We start from the raw sequence: 19,157 nt of genomic DNA, 5'->3' as shown, positions 1-19,157 counted from the left end.
GGATATTTATTTTGTTGATGGGAACTCTTAAGATAATTGTTGTAGGGCATTATTTTACTATAATTACAGTGAGTCTGACTTAAGTCTGACTTAAATCTGTCTTGAAAAAGCACTTTACAAGAACTGCCTGATTTGTAGGAAATAATTCTTGAAGGTCAGCAATAACTTTAAGATGAGATCTGTTGATGAAATTAAAATTACTCGTCTTTGAAACTTTTCTTTTCTAGATATGCTCCATTTTGACAGAACAGATACACTGTAAGATGAAGACATTTGGCTTTTTCCTCAGTGTAACTTTCAGATCATTTCAGTTGAAATGGATTTGGAATGTCTCTGAGGTTTAGGTTTAAATCTTTGTTAGGGAATAGTTTGAAGGAATTTATTGCAAATGTCTGTCATATTTTCAAGTGAAAATAACAGAATTGACTTACAGAATATGTATGCTTCCCCCAGGTGGTACAAAACTTTTATGTTTCAATAGAGGAAAATTGTCGAATTTTGTCTTGCCAAAACAAATGCATTTTTTAAGATTTAGCATAGCCCTTTTAGAGCTTTTGTTCAGTACAGCTCCTGTGCGTATGAAGAGCCAAGGTTATATTTTCCTTATTTTGAGGGCTGAGTTGTCATTGTAATTCCTTTTTTTCCAAGCATGACAGTGCTTTAAGCAGCTGACATTGTTCTGTTTCTGTGAAGCCTTCTGTTTAACTGGCATCCTTTCTTGCAAAATCTTCAGTGACACAGTGCAAAAGGGGTAAGTAATGGTGGCTGCTGCTCTTTCCTCCATTGTTAGTGTTAGGTGCAGGTACCATGGACATTTCACTGCTCATTAAAAAGACTAGGGCACCTCTTCACTTGGTTGAAAGGATTTCTACATTTTTCTTATGTTTGTGTGAGTCCATGGTTGAGTCTTGCAAATCATAATTGTTACTACTCTAGAATCTTTAATTTAACCTGATGCCTTCAAATATGCAGTTGTTCAGTTATATGGCAGATACTGCCATTCTTCAGTTATATGACATCATGCTTTTCTGAACAAAGTCATCATTATGGAGATTAATGGAATAAAACTCTTGAATTTTAATTGTGAATTTTGGACTGTGGATATTTGTGAAACATCTGTATAAGCGCAAAAGAGGTCACTTAATATGAACATTTTGTGGAGCATAATTATGAAATAGATTAAGCAGATGAATTTGAAGTATTTCCACCTTAACTGAGGAAAACATACCAAAGAGAATCATTTCTATTCATCCAGTGATTCTGACTCTGAAGATGATGAACCCAGGAGGTTCCATGTAGAAATAAAACCTGTCCAGCCAAATAACAGCTCTCAATATACTATGCCTTCCTTGGATGAGTTAAAAGTATCTATAGGGAACATCACTCTTTCTCCAGCAATATCTGTAAGTTTTGTACCTTGTATTTTTGGTGTGTAGAAAAGGGGTAGAGAATCTGTAGTGTAAACATATATTTTACTGTTCAGAATTTATTCTAGGTTTAATGATTCTTTTTTCTTATGCACTAGGTTGTTTTTGGTACACTTCATTGCAATATAACATTATTTACTTCTCTTTTCTCAGATTTAGACTTTCCTTTCAGTCTTGTGAGTGCTCAGTTTTTGTCTTTGTGCAGTGGCCACCACAAGACACTTGAATACATCGTGGAATTAGCTGAGCATGTCTTTTAACATAATTTACTAATTTGTAATCAATAGTATACAAGTCTTTTAAAACAGATCATATAATGTGGATATATGTAACATTTACAGTGCAGCTTTATTGATGTATTCAATTCACCAAATAATCCTTTATACCACAAGATGATAAATAGTATTAAAGTATGCTAGTACAACATTCAGATCAGAATAAGACTGGCTCTGATTTTAAGGAAAATAGTGTGCGTAACATATTAAAATAATAATTTTTCTCTTTTTTCCCTCACCACACTTTGAAAGCAGAGGCACAGTCCTGTAAGTAGAGAATGGTTTTTTATTCCTGTTTTTAGTTAAAACCAAGTAAGTGTAGTATGTGAGGGGAGTTATTGAGAAAACATTAGGAATATTTCTTTTCATGTATACCGTGTGATATAGAAGCTGTTTAGTTTTACTGCCCCAGGCAGTAAAGAGATTTAATAATACTGCTCCCTTTGTCAGTTCTACAGTATTCATTGCTACCTTTTCTTACTGGTGTGGCAGGTGTGCACTGGTTGCTCTGTCCTGGCTCATGTTCCATGGTCTTCTGCAAGCTTATAATGTTTTGCCTGACATTGAAAGCAGAGTATCTCACAGGAAGTTGAGTGGAAATAAGAACTCTGGGACTATTAACTGTTTTATTTTACAGTTAGTAGAAGAATTTATTCCTAATTATTTTTTCCTGTTTCAGGCACAAATGAATCAAAATTCATCCAGTAAGTGTGAATCTTTTAGTTTATGCTAGCTTTTTAACACAGAATGAAAGTAGATTTTTTTTTTTTAATTGTTGAAGAAATAAGCTTCTCAAATAGCAGTATTTTAAGTGAAAAAAAAATATTTCCCTTGTCAGTTTTATATTCCTGTTCTTTATCTATATACTTGACTATTCACTGTTGTGAGGACCAGACAAGCCTGTCTCTGACACATCCAAAAGCCAAAGGGGGTACTCCATGGAAAAAACTCCTGTGCGGGTTCTTAAAACCCTTCCACCTACTCCAGTTTAGTACGATTCACAAACCAGCAAAGCACAGTGTCTCTATTTGTATGATATAAAATATGGCCATAGAGGTAGAGGACAGAGCATTAATTTCTGTCCTTTAGGGTTTTTTCAGTGGGAAACCAGGACAAATCTGCTGAAGAACAGTATTGATGTAAACAGTAAAGCAGTATAATTCAGGGAAGAAATTTCAAGTGAACAACACTTCCTCACAAAATGAAATGCTCTTTGTAGTCTTTTATTTCAGGAGTATCTAAACTTAAACTTTCAGAAATAATGTATTTTCTTTTTTCCATTTTAATATTTCATTATGAACTGCCAACATTAATATTTACTGTCTTTTTATAACAAAACTGAAGTTTTTATTTTATAGTTTCACACTTTGGTGATAATACTGTATGTTTTTCTTAGGTGAAGAGTTAACAAAATCAAAGCTTTCTGCTCCATCTAATGAGTAAGTTCAAATTTAAAATTCTGTCAAATGCAGTTTTTCAGGAATTTGATCTTATTTTTCTTATACTCAGAAACTCATTAGAAATAATAGCTGACTCCTATTTGAAGTTGGTCATTTATTGCATTATAAGACTTAAGAATGAATTATGTAACCATGGAGATTTCTGTTGACTTGTTTACCCCTTTTAATACATTTGCTTTATTGTGATCTGTCTCAGTTGACATTTATAAATACATGATTGTGCAAGGTTTTTTTTATTAAATTCTCAGTTTTTAAATAAGACATATTTTGTTTTTATTCTACAGTGTTCCATGGTAAAGAGTTTAAGATTGCAACCCCCAAGTTACATCCATTCCTTATATGTATATATACTGAAATAAATGGATTTGAAGATGAAGGTCCTTGAAAATGACAGTCATTTAACTGATATCATGAAGTATGCCCACACAGAAACTTGCACTAAGGTGTCAGCTCAGATAGTCTCCTTATGTGTGAATCAGTTCTTTGACCTGCAATTTGTAATTTTTTTCCTTTTAGATGCAAAGAATAACTAATATGGACAAAGAGGTCAAATGTTTTTATCGTATTATTGAGGGACTTTTTACAAGGGCATGTAATGATAGAACAAGGGAAAATGGCTTTAAACTAAGAGTAGGTTTATATTAGATATTAGGAAGAAATTCTTTTCTGTGAGGGTGGTAAGGCACTGCAACAGGTTGCCCAGAGAAACTGTGGATGCCCCATCCCTGAAGTGTTCAAGGCCAGGTTGGATGGGGCTCTGAGCAACCTGGTCTAGTGGTTAGGTGTCCCTGGCCAGGTTAGGGTGGTTGGAACAACCTTTTTAAAGATCCCTTCTAACCCAAACCATTTTGTGACTATTATCTTTATTACGTTATCAAACTACTGAAGTTGATTTGATTTTTATGAATGCATACATTTTTCATTTATATTCCAATTGTAACTCTTAACATAGAAAGGGGAACAGTGACCTCCTGGCATGGGATCCACTCTTCAGCAGTTCTCTTGAATCTTCCTCTTCAGTTTCCTTGGCATCCTCATCCTCCTCAGGTAAAATATTTAATAGTAAATAACGTTTTCTCTGTATACTTGAGGATGTTCTGATGTTGGTTTTTTAGTTATTGCAAGGGGACATACTTTGATTATAAAATGAAAGAATTTTATAAAGCAGTATACTACCTTAGAAGTGTTACACAACTGAGGATACAAGGCTTTCAAGCTAGAAAGCAAGATGCAAGAGGGGGTGCTCGAGACCTTAGGAAAATTCTCTCTTTCTTCTGTCCTTTCTTACTTTCCAAAAAATTGCTTACCATGTAGAATGTAGTCCTTTTATCTTCTACTGGTAGAGCTGGGAGATTAAATGGAGACTGTTGCAGCAACTGTGAGACATGCTGACCTTGCACAATGAATAGGGATGAGTTTCTTCTTTCCAGAAAAGTTGATTGAGCTGTGTAATATAAAGGCATTGCACAGCTTTGCTGTGAGGAATTTGTTTCCTGTAGTTAACAATGAATGTTAGATGTGCATAATCCAGGGGCAGATGGATAAAAATGGCGGGACTAAGACATGAATTAAGGTGAGATCCTGAGAGCAAGGGTAGTGGGAAGAAAAGGATGGTCCGTGGAGTGTGGGAAGTGGAGCATAAGGGTTTATCTTGCATGGGTATTTTGGGGTGCAGGATATTAGTGTGGGCAGAACGCTGGCAGGCTTTCGTGAAACTTGGTCTTTGCAAAAAATAGTTCCATAGTTCTTTTCCATCTACCTACTATGTATCTATTTCCCAACCTTTGCTTTCTTAATGTAGACACTTTTTTCCTCCCACATGCCTGAGAAAGGAAGTGTGTTCACTGATTATTTTTTTTAACTAGGTATTCATTCTCAAAAAAAAACCTAATAGACCTCCCTTCTTTTTTCATGATTATGGCTTTCTAGCTGTTTTCCTCTGTGATTGATCATACTTGAAGATCAGATTGAAGAACAGTAAAGAAAAATACATATATCAAGAGGAGAATTATGAAAAACTGGTGTTAATTCTTGGCTTTAGTAACGTTCTTTTAGCAAAAATCCGTATCGCTATGTAACTCTTTGGGTTTTCAGTAGAAGTTAGTCTTTCACTACAAATTCTTGTCCCTTAAAAGTTGTGTTGTTAACAAATCTGGCTTATAGAATTCATTAGATTGTCTCATTCTCACTTAGGTAACTGGTCAGTAGTATTGGCTGGTGAATCCACATGTGTGATAACACATCTAAGAATAAATTATATAGAGACAGATATTATTGGGATATTCAGAAAAGAAATTATGCTTTATCAAAATAATCTGTTTTGCTAGCTTTGATCTGGTGTTGCAGTCTGCAGAGAAAGGCAGAGAGAATTTGTTGTGCTGGTGGTTGCTGCTGTATTTAGTGTTTATTGCTGTGCCAGGATAGGAAGTCAGAGCAGGTTAGGACATCTTCATACAGTCCCTCCTGGCAACAGAACTGTGGAGGAAGGTGGTCTCTGTCTGATGAATAGTGACAGAGATCTGTTACATCCTCTGTAGCCGTATCTAGCAGGGAGTCATCTACCCTAGTCCTCATACCCATGAGCCTTATGCACAGAGCCCTAGGCTTCACTGAACATGATGGAATACGGTGTCCTGTGGACATAAGTCAAGTTTAGATACATCTCTGCCTTCGCAAACTTTATCTATTAAATAATTATTTCAAGGGTTGTTGTTCTAGGACTTAACTAGATATTTAGCCTTGTGCAGTAATCTGTGGAGTTAAGTAGAAAGTAAGTGTTCTCAAGTGTAACAAATTACTAATACATTTGGGGAAAAAACAACTGGATCTATGTATTGGTTAAATAGAGTTCAAATGCTTACTAACCTGCAACTTAGTTCTAAAGACTTTTGAAAAATACACAACTTTGATCTGATTGTATTTTCCTTTAAATCCATGTTTTATCTTCAACTTGAAGATTCATGTAAGTAAGCTTAAAGCTTTGAAAATCTCAATCCAAAACTTACATAAATTAGTTTTTTTGAATACATCATATCTGTATATAATGATATAGCATGCCTCACAGAGAACTTTATTTTAAACAAACATTTGTTTAGCTATTGTTTCATAACTGTGTTAATCATTGAACACTCAAACTACCATGGCATTTGAGCAGACAGTGGTTTATGCAGCACAGAAGTTGTCTTTGGTCATCCATGAATAATCCTGCTTTATTAGAAGCTTAAGATAACTTTGTTATCTTGAACAAACACAACAGACATTTTTTTAGCCAGCTCTTGATAATGTAAAAATGCTTCTTTTTCATTTTCTTCCTTATTTTCATCTCTGTGTATTTTTAAAATAATTTTTAACATTTCCACATTTTCTTTTAATAGGATTTATTGTAGTGTTTTAAAGCCTTTGAATAATATTTAAAGTATCTCTTAGAAAGGGAAAACTGTGTTAAAACTCTAATGTTTACGTGGACTTAGAGAATGTACTCGTTCATGGCAAAATGGCCATGGTCCTGTAGAGAGGACAATTGTACTTTTGATCTGAACTTTTAAATGTATTTCTCTTTTTTCATTTCCTGTGTCACTCTCCTGTTGCTCCTCGCTCTGCCAATCTGCAAGATATTGAGAATTGCCTAACCTTGCATTTTCTGCTTCTATTGTCATCTCGTGCAACAGGCAACAGCAAGTGCAAGGAATACTTGTGGAAAATTCATTTTTTCAGCAGTCTGAAGACAATAGGATGAGAGAGGAAAAACCTGGGGTATATGATCCCTCATTTATATTGTTACTCATTAGACACAGGTTGATACAGACAGAATAAATATCAGACCGGACCATGTAACTGCCTTGTCTTCACTCACCTGAAAGCCAGTTCTGTTGGGCCTTTCTTTTACAAGTGTTAGGGCTAATAGGACCAAAATGTTTGGAATGAACAGGATAGATTTGATTAAATAACTTTGAAAGAAAATAAAAGGAGAAAGATGTAGAGAGGAACCAAAAATGGATTAGGATGCAAGAAGGAAAAGACAAAGATGAGAGAAAATTAAATCACAGCAGGGAGGAAGTAAGAGGAATAAAGGAAGTCGTGAGAAGTAGAGCCTTAAATGAAGAGATAGACAATAAAGTCTTTTTTATGTGCTTGAAAAATGGAAAGTGACGTGGTTGACAGTATGAATAAAGTACATGTGATATGTCACTAGCGCTTTTTTTTCTTTTATTTGTAAGTGGGGGGATTTTTAGCCTAGTAGAGCAATTGTTTTTCATGCTGGCTAGTAATCCTCCTGCAGTGGATATTGAATACTTTTTTGAATATTGAAAGTTTTATCTTTTCAGTATGGTTCCTAGTTTCGATTCTTCCTTTTTCCTTCAGCTACCCTAAAAGAGCACAGTAGGAGCTCCTCCTCATCTACCACTGATTTGGCTGGGTGTAGAGTTTCTCTGTCTTTGCTTGGACACCAGACAGATTCAGGGTCTACAAGCCCATCCTCACCAGACTTTACCATTAGCACTTTGTGCAAATCTAGTGTTACAGCAGCACCATCAGGGAGTAGCAGTACTTTATCCTGTGTTTCACAGTCTCAGAGTCAGTGGATTTCCTTTGCTGATGAACTTCTTACAATTAGACACACAAGCACAGATGAGAAGGAACCCCAAAGATTGCATTTTAAAACTGAAAATGCCTGCCTTGCCTCTTCTGCTTGGCTTGGGAATTCTGCCAACAGCTGTGCTTCTGAGGATCAAAGAGACCTTTTCAGTAACACTATATGTCATGAACAATTATTCATTGAAGAAACTGGCACTGCTGCTGAAATATCTTCCGCATCATCTTCAACATTACTGGACTATAGTTTAGTGTCCTCTTGTGCTCATACAAATAAGGGTATGGCAAGCATGCATTCTGTACTGCTCTTGGCTAATAACTGACTACAATAAGCGAACTTTGGACTCATTTTTCTTTTTGTTATTATTGCTCACCTGATGCTGAAATTAACACGTCTTCTTACTTAGAATGTACTAAACTGCTTGCTAGCACCAATTTCCTTGAAAGTTTAATAAATAAATAATAAAGTAAATATTCAGCTTGAAACAAGAAGAAAATTCACATTATTCATTTAAAGGCATTGCTTTCTCTTAACTATGCAGTGTTGCTTTTCTAGAAATGGGATTGTGTTTTTGTGGGATGTTAGACAGCAGTGAGATCTCAAAGATTAAGTAATTGAATTTGCAAAACCAATTATTTTTACATACAAACCCCCATGACTACTTGGTATAAAGTCACTTGTGAGCAATGAGAAAGCCCATGATGCTGTTTTTCAAGTAACTTTTCACATGGCACTATTTTAAAAGCACTTATGATTAGTGCTAAATCTTAAACTATGGCACTTGTAAAATAGGAGCTTCTAGTCAAAACATTACTTCCAGTTAATCTATTCAGTTGAGTAAGTATTTATGTTCGGTGTGATCTTTTAATACTTATTTTCTTAAATTTGCTTTCTTCCAGCGAGGCCTACCACTCCTCTTTCTGTAGGCACCATTGTACCCCCTCCAAGGCCTGCTTCAAGACCAAAGCTGACTACTGGGAAACTTAGTGGGATTAATGAAATAGTATGTATTGATTGGTTTTTGGTGTTTTGTTTTTTTTTTTTTGTTCTCCATTGTGACTTGATTTCCAATACACCATTTGTTTACACTGTTACTCTGTAAGTGGAGTCACTTTCTAGCCAATGTTCTAAGAATCACATAAGCAGATTCTCAGCATCGCCAGATAGGCATGGAAATTGTTTATGACAATTATGTTACTAGAACAGGTAATTCTTAACAGAAATACAAAGGTCCAAAACATAATTTTTGCATCAGCTGAATGTTTTTAATTGAGCAAATCAGTAATTTGTTAATGAAAGGATGGCACATGCATAAGATTGAAATTTTCAAAATGTGAAATCCTAGCAAAGTTATTTACAAAGCTCCATTGATTTAGGGATACCATCAATGCTTTGGGGAATGAGTGGTATTGAGTAGGTCTTTATCAGTCATGTGTTGACAAAAGTAGCCCTGCTGCGACTTCTCCCTGCCCTTGGTGCTGAGAGGGGAGGTGGCAGATCACAGCAGTTGCCCGTCAGGATAGTGAGAGATTGCACGCTGCCTGCATCTGCTCACTGCCTGCAGTGCAGGTTCACCTGCCAGTAAGGAATGTGGTAAAGAATGTAGATACCCAAACAGTCTATCAAACCAGGCCATACTTAATGTCCTCTGTGATTATTAGTATTCCGTGTGTTTCACTTGACTTACTGACTTGGAAAAATGTTCCTGTGGTAAGATCCTCTTATTGTATTTCAAAGTAGCAAGGTGTAAGGATAGGTACAATTTCAGAAGAATTCGTAACGGCAAGCTAGAACTCATTTCACTAAGGAAGACTGCAAAATGCCTTCTCAAAAGGGTTAATTTTTTTTTCCCTTCTGCAGTCAGAGAGAATTGCAGAGGGAGAGCTGTGTTATCTCTTTCTGCTATGCTGGAGAGAGTTAACCCTCACAAATATGTACGAGGCCCCAGCAGCCCAGAGAAGGCAGGAAGGACAGGGAGGAGAAGACAAAAAAGCCCTGCAGAGGGTGAGGCCTTGCCTTTTCTCCCAGTGCTTCTACAGTACTGTGAGGTTTTTATAAGTTTTTCATGTTCTGGCCTTCTAAATAAACTTTTTGAATTCATTCCACTGCCTTGGCATTTCTGGGGATACCCGCATATCTTACTTTACACAGGGTACTATCACCTAATTCTTTTTATAAATAAAATTTTGATCTCATGCTTTGACAAAACTAAAAGATTTTCAAACTGTTTTGCTTTTCTGTAGGGTCAGAAATAGGGTTCATTTAGAGATTCTATTCTCATTCCAATATAAAATGGGAGTAATTGCTCTCAGTCCAAGGAATCAGTTCTTCATGTCATCATTATTAAATAAAAGTATTTATTGGGTAGTGTTCTGCTGTAAAGTATGATCCTGCACAAAGCTACATTCATTTTATACTGTTTTAGAAATTGACTGTTATCTGGATACAAGTGGGAGATTGTCAGTTGTCTTTATTATGTGTCACCTCCTTTCACAATTCCCAGTCTATCAAAGCCTCATACCCAGCAATAAGTGCAATAAAATGGGGTGGGGAGGAGTGGGGGGTGAAGAGTTACTGTGACGTCCCACCCGTAAGGAGAAGGAAGCACCCAAGATTCATAAATGCTTGGGGTTGAAAGAAACAAAAAAAGTCAGAGGGTCCACAAAAACTCACAAAGCTTTATTATTAAATTATACATTTGTCATTGAAATTGGTATGTTGGTCCCTGACTTACTATACAAGCATCTGGCAATGGGCTTTGGATAAAGGGATAAGATAAAACGAAAGAGAGAAAGGAAGACATTAAGTAAAGAGGAAGAGAGAGAAACAAAGAGAGAAAAAAGAGGTCGCCAGTCCTGGTTCCAGTGTCAGTCCAGCCAATGGGATGTCCAGGTTCATGGGAGCACCACCTGGGCTTCGTGGACGTACCTCTTTTATAGATGTTCCCCTCCCTGAAGACAGGTTTCTCACTTTCTGTGCAAATTAGTTATCATAGGCAGTCTGTTCTTTCTGATCTCTCTGGAAATGGGTCAGAGGGCTTCGTAAGTCTTGGATGGTCTTGTTCCCCCCCTGCAGTCCACGCCCACTTCTCAGCCTCATTCCTGCACTTGTGTGGTACTACATTGTGCTTATCTCCAGGAAACAGAGCAAAGACGTTTGTCCCAGAAGAGTACTGTCCTACCTCCACATGGCCCCTTCTCCAGCCACATCTTGTTCTTTCTCATGGAGAGTTATTACTAACAATGCTTGATTATTACTGACAGTCCTGGTCTGTTATTACCAACAATCCTTGGTTGGCTCCACAGCCATCCAGCTATCAGTGTTTTAGACATACACATTAGTCCCTTATCTTCTGGGATTCTACAGTTACTCTGCCCAAATGATGCTTCAGGGTTTTCAGTATCTTTCAGATAGGTTAATCCCAATATCATCATTAGTTAAATACCTTAAAACTTCAGTGAATCATAAAACCATCCAGAGATCTAGAATGGAAGAGGCCAACTTGCTTAAAGAAGGGCTGACTTGAAAATTGCATCAGATTGCTTAGGCACATGCTGAGTTTTAAAAATCTCAAGTGGGAGATTTTACAATCTGCTGATATGGCAACCTGTCCCAGGATTAACTACAAGGTTGCAAGAAAGAATTTTTCCTAAAGTCCAACTGAAATTTCCTTTGCTATAGCTCTTGCATCTCTTAGAAGAGCCTGATTGTGATTTCTTTGTGTACCTGCTTTTGCCTAATGAGAGACTGCTAATAGTTCCCTCCTTAGGTTTCTGTTCTCCAGGCTGAACAAACCCTAGTCCTTCAGCCTGTTCCTCTCTCCTGTATTCCAGTCACAACTATTTTAGTAGCCTTCTGCTGGTCTTACTTCCAATTCATTAGTAGCTCTGCTTTAGCTTTCTAAATCCATATTCACTGCGGACATGCACAGTAGTCTGTAGTCTTAGGTTCTAGTACTGTGTTATATCACTACTATTGACAGGCTGCTAAATAATCAAATGCATTAGACTTGACTACTCCATCAAAAAAATTTATAATCTATGAAATAATGGAATTCATTCCAATGGAAAATGTGGGTTCTCTGTTTTACACTTAAAACTGAGGTAGATTAAACATTAAAGGAACTATGTTGAGAAACATTATGAAATTGATTGGGACATGAAATTAAGAACTTTTCTATTTATAGTCCTTTTTTTGTCTCTTTAAAACCATTTTGTGTCATGTTCTTGTAATCTCTTTTGTTCAGCCTAGGCCATTCAGCCCTCCATTGACCTCTAACTCAAGTCCACCTCCAGCAGCTCCTTTGGCACGTGCAGAGAGCATTTCTTCTATATCCTCTTCTGCTTCTCTCAGTGCAGCAAACACACCTACAGTTGGTAAGTTTAATTAACCATTTTATCTTATTTTAGAAATAGGATAACTCTACTACTGGGTTGCACCTGTTAGGAAAATCATTTATTGAAGTTTGTTTTTTCATGTGCAAGTCTAGGTACTTCAAGCATCCTTTGCAATACCTGCTTCTAAGTGACACTGAGAGACATGAAAGTGGATTCAATTAGATTAGACCATAGATCCAATTATAACATGTTCTTTAGAAAAGTATTATTCGGAATTGATATTCCATTAATTCCTATTTGGTATGCTTGTATATCCATCAAGTACAACATGTTATCATGTATTTTTTCAGAAGATGTTATTATATAGGTGCAGAAATATTTTGGGATGCTGAAAAATTTGAATGAATGTAAAGGTTCATAAAAGTGAGTTCTTTTATGCTCTTTTAATTTAATTTGTTGTCCTGTAATTCCAGTTTCCAAAAAATTAATCTAATGCATCTTTTTCTTCAAGTTAGTTAAGTATATAAGCTAAACAGAGATGTTTAGTAAAAATAAAACAAACAACTAAGCAAAAAAGACTAGATGAAAAGCTGATTCGTCTTACAACAAATGAAAAGGAGATATATAGAGGTTTTTTTTTAGTTAGAGGGGTTTTTGTTAGGTTGGGGGGCAGTGGGGTTTAAAATATCTTAACTTGTTTATGTAGTAGAATTGAATTGTTTCATTCCTGAACACTATTACCTCTTTAGTCCCAAGTTAAATAAGATTATCAAGTTATTGTTCAGTTATCTGTGAATGTTACTGATGCCAAGGATTCCTCACTCAGGCTTAGCAGCTCAGGAGAGCATTTTTGCAGCTTCCAGTGGGAGTTCTGCACTGAAAGCAATGCAGCTGTTTCCACCTTGTGCAGAAGCAAAGCTACTAAGTTCTGCCCAACCTTAGCTCCTACAGTTTACTGTACACCAGTTTCACAAATGCTGAGAAGCATCACAGAAAGACAACTGATATTTTGGTTGCCAAGTCCATCCAGGCTCACATCCTCAGGCCTCAGCTCTGGTGCCAAGGAACCAAAAATTTGTGGCAGGAGCATCAATATCCCCAGCTCTCAGTGTGTGCATGTTGTTGGAGACAGTGACAGAGTGAAATCATGAGGTGAGGGAGGAGGTAAGGAGGTGTGTGCTGACACCGAGGTTTGACATGGTTATTAATCTGGACTAGGAAAAATAAATAAGGCCCGTTCCATCTGCACTGACTGTATGAAATAGTCCTGGAAAAAGAGGAAGGTCAGTGCAGAGAGCTGAAAGACTTTGGGGCATGAGAATATACTCTGCAATACTGTATGTATTCTTTTGACTTTTGCACAGTCCAGTGTTTCCTGTACCCCATTTGTCCTGTATAATGGAGAGTTGACTCTTATTGTCTTTATCCAAGAGAACTTTAAGGCATGCATAATTGAATGTTTCTTTTATGCTTTAGCCTTAATTTAATTTGTGAAGTATATTTTTAATACATTAATTTTTAACATCTATTTTTGCTTGAAATATTTTGTTTTCTTGCAATGTTTTGTTTCATTTAAATGTAATAGAGGATGATCTTTTGATTCGAAATCTTCCTACAATTGAAAAGCTTAGTGGGACACCGCCAGGTGTTGTACTCAAAGCAGATTTATGTCTCAACTAATCATCCTAATTCACTACATCTAATAAAATTGTATTTCTTTTGAAACAAGTTTCTCTAGATGGTATCTGGCAGATACAAATGGCTTGAAATCTCAACTACTTAACAAGTTATATGTTTCTCAAATCACCAAAACTCGATATAACCACTTTTATGTAATATAATCTTCTGCCTATCCCCTTCCCTACTCCGCAAACAAGCTGAAACTTGGCGTTGCTTCTTCAGTTTGTCATTACTACTTTCTTTCAAGTAAAATGAATATATTTTTAACTTGACAATCCTTATTCTCATAACACAAGTAGGTAAAAATGTCTGTATATTTACATAGAATACAAATCTTTGAATACAGACATAATAAAGGCAACACTTTCTTAAAATAAATTTTATTTTCATGACAGCTGTTTAGTCAATATTAAAATTGTCTGAATCTTTTTTCCTAAACTTAATTAAAACCATTTGATCAGGTTTATTCATTTGCCCTTTTTATGACCAATGATGCAGTCTTTTGCTCTGTAGTTTTGGTCTGCACCTTGAGTGTGTCAATGCAACCATTTGTATGGTTGTGTCACTAGCTCTTATGTCAGCACAGCTCAGGGGCTAGTAATGGTGGTCAGGCTGAGGTAGGTGTCAGGGTGTTTAAGCCAGCTTTTAAGTCACTGCCAAAGGTGGTAGAACTGGAACTTTGCACTGGTCTTCAGCCTGAGCTGGAGCCATGACAGCTTAGTGCAGCTCTGTGATATCCTGTTCCCCTAAGACCTCACAGCAGACATGGAAGACCCTGAAGCTGGATATTGCTGCATTGAATTGTATTTTCAGCAGCAAGGCAACAAAAGGATGACTTCCAGAGTTAGATTAAGCAGTTATGTTTGTTTTATAGAATGGAATGATAGAATCATGAAGGTTGGAAAAATCCCCCAAGATCATCAACCATTGACCAATCACTACCATGCTAATTAAACCATAGCACTAAGTGCTCCAGTTGTTTCTTGAACACCTCCAGGGACAGTGACTCCACTACCTCCATGGGCAGCCCATTCTAAGTGGAGAAGTTCTTCCTGATGTCCAACCTGAACCTCCCCTGGCACAGCTTGAGACCATATCCTCTTATTCTGTCAGTAGTTTCCTGTGAGATGAGGCTGACTCACACCCTTGCTCCTTTCAGGTCACTGTAGAGAGTAATAAGGTTTCCTCTGAACCTGCTTTTCTCCAGGCTGAACAACCCCAGCTCCTTCAGCTGCTCCTCATAGGACTTACTCTCTAGACCCTTCATCAGCTCTGTTGCCCTTCTCTGGACACACTCCAGCACCTCAATGTCCTTTTGGGAGTGAAGGGTCCAGAACTGGACATGGTGTTCAAGGTGCGGCCTCACCAGTGCTGAGTACAGGGGGACAATCACTGCCCTGGTCCTGCTGGACACACTATTGCTGATACAGGCCAGGATGTCACTGGCCTTCTCGGCCATCTGGGCACACTGCTGGCTCATGGTCAGCCACTGTGGACCAGCACCCCCGGGTCCTTTTCTGCCAGGCAGCTTTCCAACCACTCTTGACCCAGCCTGTAGCACTGCCTGGGTTTGTTGTGACCCAAAGGCAAGAGCTGGCACTTGGCCGTATTGAATTTATAGCAATTTATTTGTTTCCATTTATTGGTTTTTAGGAGAATGCATAGATTTTTATGAATCAAAGAGTGACCAACAGCGGAAACAGAGCACGTAAAAGAGAAGATATCTCATTTGTAATCCCCAAAATAGAACTCAAAGAAATATGTATTTGCTGTGATGTTTCCTAAAAAAAAGTAAAAGTAATGTTACTATTTCTAATGAATTTCACTCTTCACTCAAGAAAACAGTATTTATCTTTTACCAATAGGAATAATAATTAATATATCTGCATTACTTGCATGATATTCAAATATCAATATAAAAATGTACACAAGGCCATTAAGTAAAAGATTTTAAAATGATTTATACTCCTGTATGCAAGGTAATCCTATCTGCTCTGCAATTGTTTGTTGTTCCTTTTTAAATTGGGGGGGGGAAAGACAGTAGAATAGCTCAGCAACTGTATTACTACCTTCATTGAGTGCATATTTTGGCTTTAGTGAAGAATAATTCTAGAGTTCTGTATTTCATCAAACAGAACTTCTAGTGATGGATAACTCATTTTATTGCATGTTTGCTTCTTGAAATAATGATTTCTAGAATCACAACTTTTATTGGTCATTTTCAGGGAGACAAAAAACTTTGGAGACATGATCCATGTATTGTCTAACCTACTGTTCACATTGAGAAAAACTAAATAAATCTGTTTTGTAGCCAGTATCAGAATAGTTCATTCTTCTAAGAATTTTTGGGTTTCAGCAGCTGTGACTAGATCTTTTTGATCTAAGGAGGCCTAAATGTTGCACAAATGTTTTCATGGTGCTGAGAAGTATTCTGAACATTTTACTATCTTAGGCAAGAAATTGTGATGTATGAGAGTGAGGTATGAGGTAGAATTAGACCAGCTTCTGTCTTTTGCTCTCTTTTTGTTGCTACTTCATTTACTTATCTCTGAATTTAAGGTTTAATATGAGATATTAGTTCCTCTGTGAAGAACAAGGTCACAACTTCCTTTTTGCTTCTGAAAGAGCTCAGAAAGGACAGCCACTGTTTTAAAGTAAATAAGTTTAATTTGCCATGAGCAGTATTATATAGAAGCATTTTGTTTCTGCTTTATGATATGAAAGAGAAATGTCTCAATTTGCTTATGAAAAGATGAAGATTGTGCCTCCTTTGTGGTAGATAATACTGTGTGGTACAGGCCACTTCAGCAATGGGACAAAAAAAAATTAGTAAGATGCTCTCTACTACACTGCTTCACTAATGAAAAAGACAAAACTTCCAATATTGTCTTTTATATTCAGTACACATGTAGAAAATTTGTGAAAAATAAAATCCAGTGACAACCTATTTCATCAGTTGTTTATACACATTTCAAAATGCCTTAGCATGAGATCTGAGTTGATTTTTGCATTTCTGTATTGGAATTGTGTTGTGTTGGCACAAGAAAAAAAAATGAAGACTTCTCCAACAATTTCTGCTTGGAAATTGTAATGTTTATTGGCTGAAAAAGTTAAAAGAATGTTCAAAAGTTCACTTATGTGGTGTAATATTGATGTATTTGCATTCAAGTTCATTCTTGTTGTAAGTAAATTCTTTGCATTTCTATGACCATTTTATCATACATTTTTCCATACAAAAAGCATACAGTAGGGGGTTTTTTTAAAGCATTCTAGTCAATGTCTTATTTCCTTTGGGTCTGTTGACTTCACTTTCACCAGTGACCATTTTAATGCAGTGTTCCTCTGCCTCATATGTATTTCCTTGTGTCTGTCTACATAATCTACTGATAGCCCTGTGTTCCTGATTGTACAATTGTACTGTACTGTTTTTATGTATTTCTACATACTGTTCAAGTAATACTTCACATACTACTGTGACCTTGATGGCAGTAACCTCTTGTGAAAATTACAGATGTAGTCAACCATTCTGAAATCTATCACTAAGCTTTTTGAAAATTAAATCTATACACTGTATGTATTCTAGGTGTTTCACGTGGTCCCAGCCCTGTCAGCCTTGGAAACCAGGACACCTTGCCTGTTGCAGTAGCCCTTACTGAATCTGTTAACGCCTACTTTAAAGGAGCAGATCCCACAAAGTTAGTTAAATAGTGAATTGTTTTGAATGTAATAAGTTACAATAAGAAAAGACACTGAGTCTATTTGTTATATTTTGGGGGAAAATGTAATACCTTAGGAGGGGGATTCAAAATGGGTTTTTTCCCCTGGTATAAATGACAAGAGTGGCTTATTGCTCTGTGCTGGCCTACATCCTGGTAGGAGTTCATATATACCTACTTTACAGAAATGTGTTCACACTGAGAATGAAAAGGATATTTATCATGTGCTACATGTAAATTTGGACAGATATAAGCACCTCATTCCCTCTGTCACATCCCTTGCTATGCTACTTAGGCCTTGCCTAAGCATAGCTGTACCATGTTTTCAAAGCCCAAAAAATATCCACCAAGACTACTGTATGCTTAAGCAGTTAAACTTCTTTTCTTTACTTATTTCATCTTACTTCCAAGTTGAAAGTGACAGTAGATTGTCACATTGCCCTCATTTGAGATTGATTTTATGGTTTTAATTCAGTTCATCAGATAGTGCAAATACAGTGTTTGCTTTTAAATTAATATTAAAACTAGGCAGTTAATGAGTTGCAATGAAACTGATGTTTTCATTCTCTTTTAGATGTATTGTGAAGATTACTGGTGATATGACAATATCATTCCCAAGTGGGATTATTAAAGTCTTCACCAGCAACCCATCTCCTGCTGTGCTCTGCTTCAGGGTAAAAAACACAAGCAAACTAGAACAGATTCTTCCAAATGCACAACTTGTATACAGGTTTTGTATTTTTTTTTTACGTAATTTTAAACTACATGATTTGTAAAATATGAGTTGTATGTGTAAATCAGAATTCTTTACAGAATTCTGGTTGATTTACTTACATATAATTATTTTCTTGAATTAATCTTGTTCAGCTTAGTTGTCTGCACTGTCATCATTAAAAATCTCAGTGATTACTAGCCTTGAAACTTGTGCTGATATAACAGGAGCCATAGAAAATATTTTGTAAATGTAGCTGTGCATTGTATAATTTATATTTATGTATTTTATAAATTATTTTTATATACAGTAGTAACTATAGTAACTATGGTAGAAACAGTAGCCTTAAATGGAAAACAAATAGTAGGAGCCTTAAAAGGAAAACAAGGAGTAGGAGCTTCACCTACTCTTATTTGTCACCTATGAGTATATTTTTAAACCAAATAATTTCTGCACTAATCAGATTCATTACATAACTGTCTCTCAGGCATGTAGCAGCATGCTTGGGAGAATTTGTAAGAAAAAAGTTTGCTGACTGAGTAGGGTTATTGTTGAAATCACACTTGGAGATATTGTTTTTTAAAAAATTAGGAAAAGCTGGAATTTTTTAGCAGAGGTATGTTCCAGAGATATGTTCTATTTCATTTATTGGAGAAATTTTTTGAAAACTAGTTAAATGCTTTTAAATGCAGAATTTTTTAAATTACTGAAATGATGAATCAAACCATATGCATCTGGGTTTTTTTAATTTAATTTCATTTTGATCATTCATTCTTTACATAAGGAATGATTCATACAACATTAAATTGAATTGCTGTTTGACATGACAGTTTAAAACTGAAATGTTAGCAGAACTGTATTTGACAGAGTGAATTATACTGAAAAAGCACTTTTTTCAAATTGTTAAAATGTCTAGTATTCTTGTTTGAGTGGTGTAATACTTCACTCCTGATTGG

The 19,157-nt window shown here is 36.3% G+C and overlaps 1 protein-coding gene across 11 annotated transcripts in view; it reads left to right on the top strand.

Moving 5' to 3' along the window:
• Positions 1-19,157, top strand: part of FCHO2 (FCH and mu domain containing endocytic adaptor 2) — an 82,239-nt gene that overhangs the window by 52,793 nt on the left and 10,289 nt on the right. The window contains exons 13-22 of one of the 11 annotated variants that reach the window (XR_004354392.1): positions 1,225-1,403; positions 1,955-1,969; positions 2,382-2,406; positions 3,099-3,141; positions 4,115-4,209; positions 7,525-8,034; positions 8,656-8,759; positions 12,003-12,132; positions 12,920-13,245; positions 17,357-17,468. Coding sequence is in view for 8 of the 11 variants with exons in the window: in XM_032674850.1 (XP_032530741.1) it covers positions 1,225-1,403; positions 1,955-1,969; positions 2,382-2,406; positions 3,099-3,141; positions 4,115-4,209; positions 7,525-8,034; positions 8,656-8,759; positions 12,003-12,132; positions 17,357-17,468; positions 18,064-18,219 (1,369 nt within the window). In the remaining 3 variants the exon portion in view is untranslated. Of the gene's footprint in view, positions 1-1,224; positions 1,404-1,954; positions 1,970-2,381; positions 2,407-3,098; positions 3,142-4,114; positions 4,210-7,524; positions 8,035-8,655; positions 8,760-12,002; positions 12,133-12,919; positions 13,258-14,932; positions 15,046-17,356; positions 17,469-18,063; positions 18,220-19,157 lie in introns of those variants that run through there. The other 10 variants (XR_004354393.1, XR_004354391.1, XM_032674851.1 and 7 more) reach the window with 10 other exon arrangements.

This window comes from Chiroxiphia lanceolata, chromosome Z (assembly GCF_009829145.1).
Source record: "Chiroxiphia lanceolata isolate bChiLan1 chromosome Z, bChiLan1.pri, whole genome shotgun sequence".
Lineage (NCBI taxonomy): Eukaryota > Metazoa > Chordata > Aves > Passeriformes > Pipridae > Chiroxiphia > Chiroxiphia lanceolata.
This window is presented reverse-complemented; position numbering and strand designations above follow the sequence as displayed.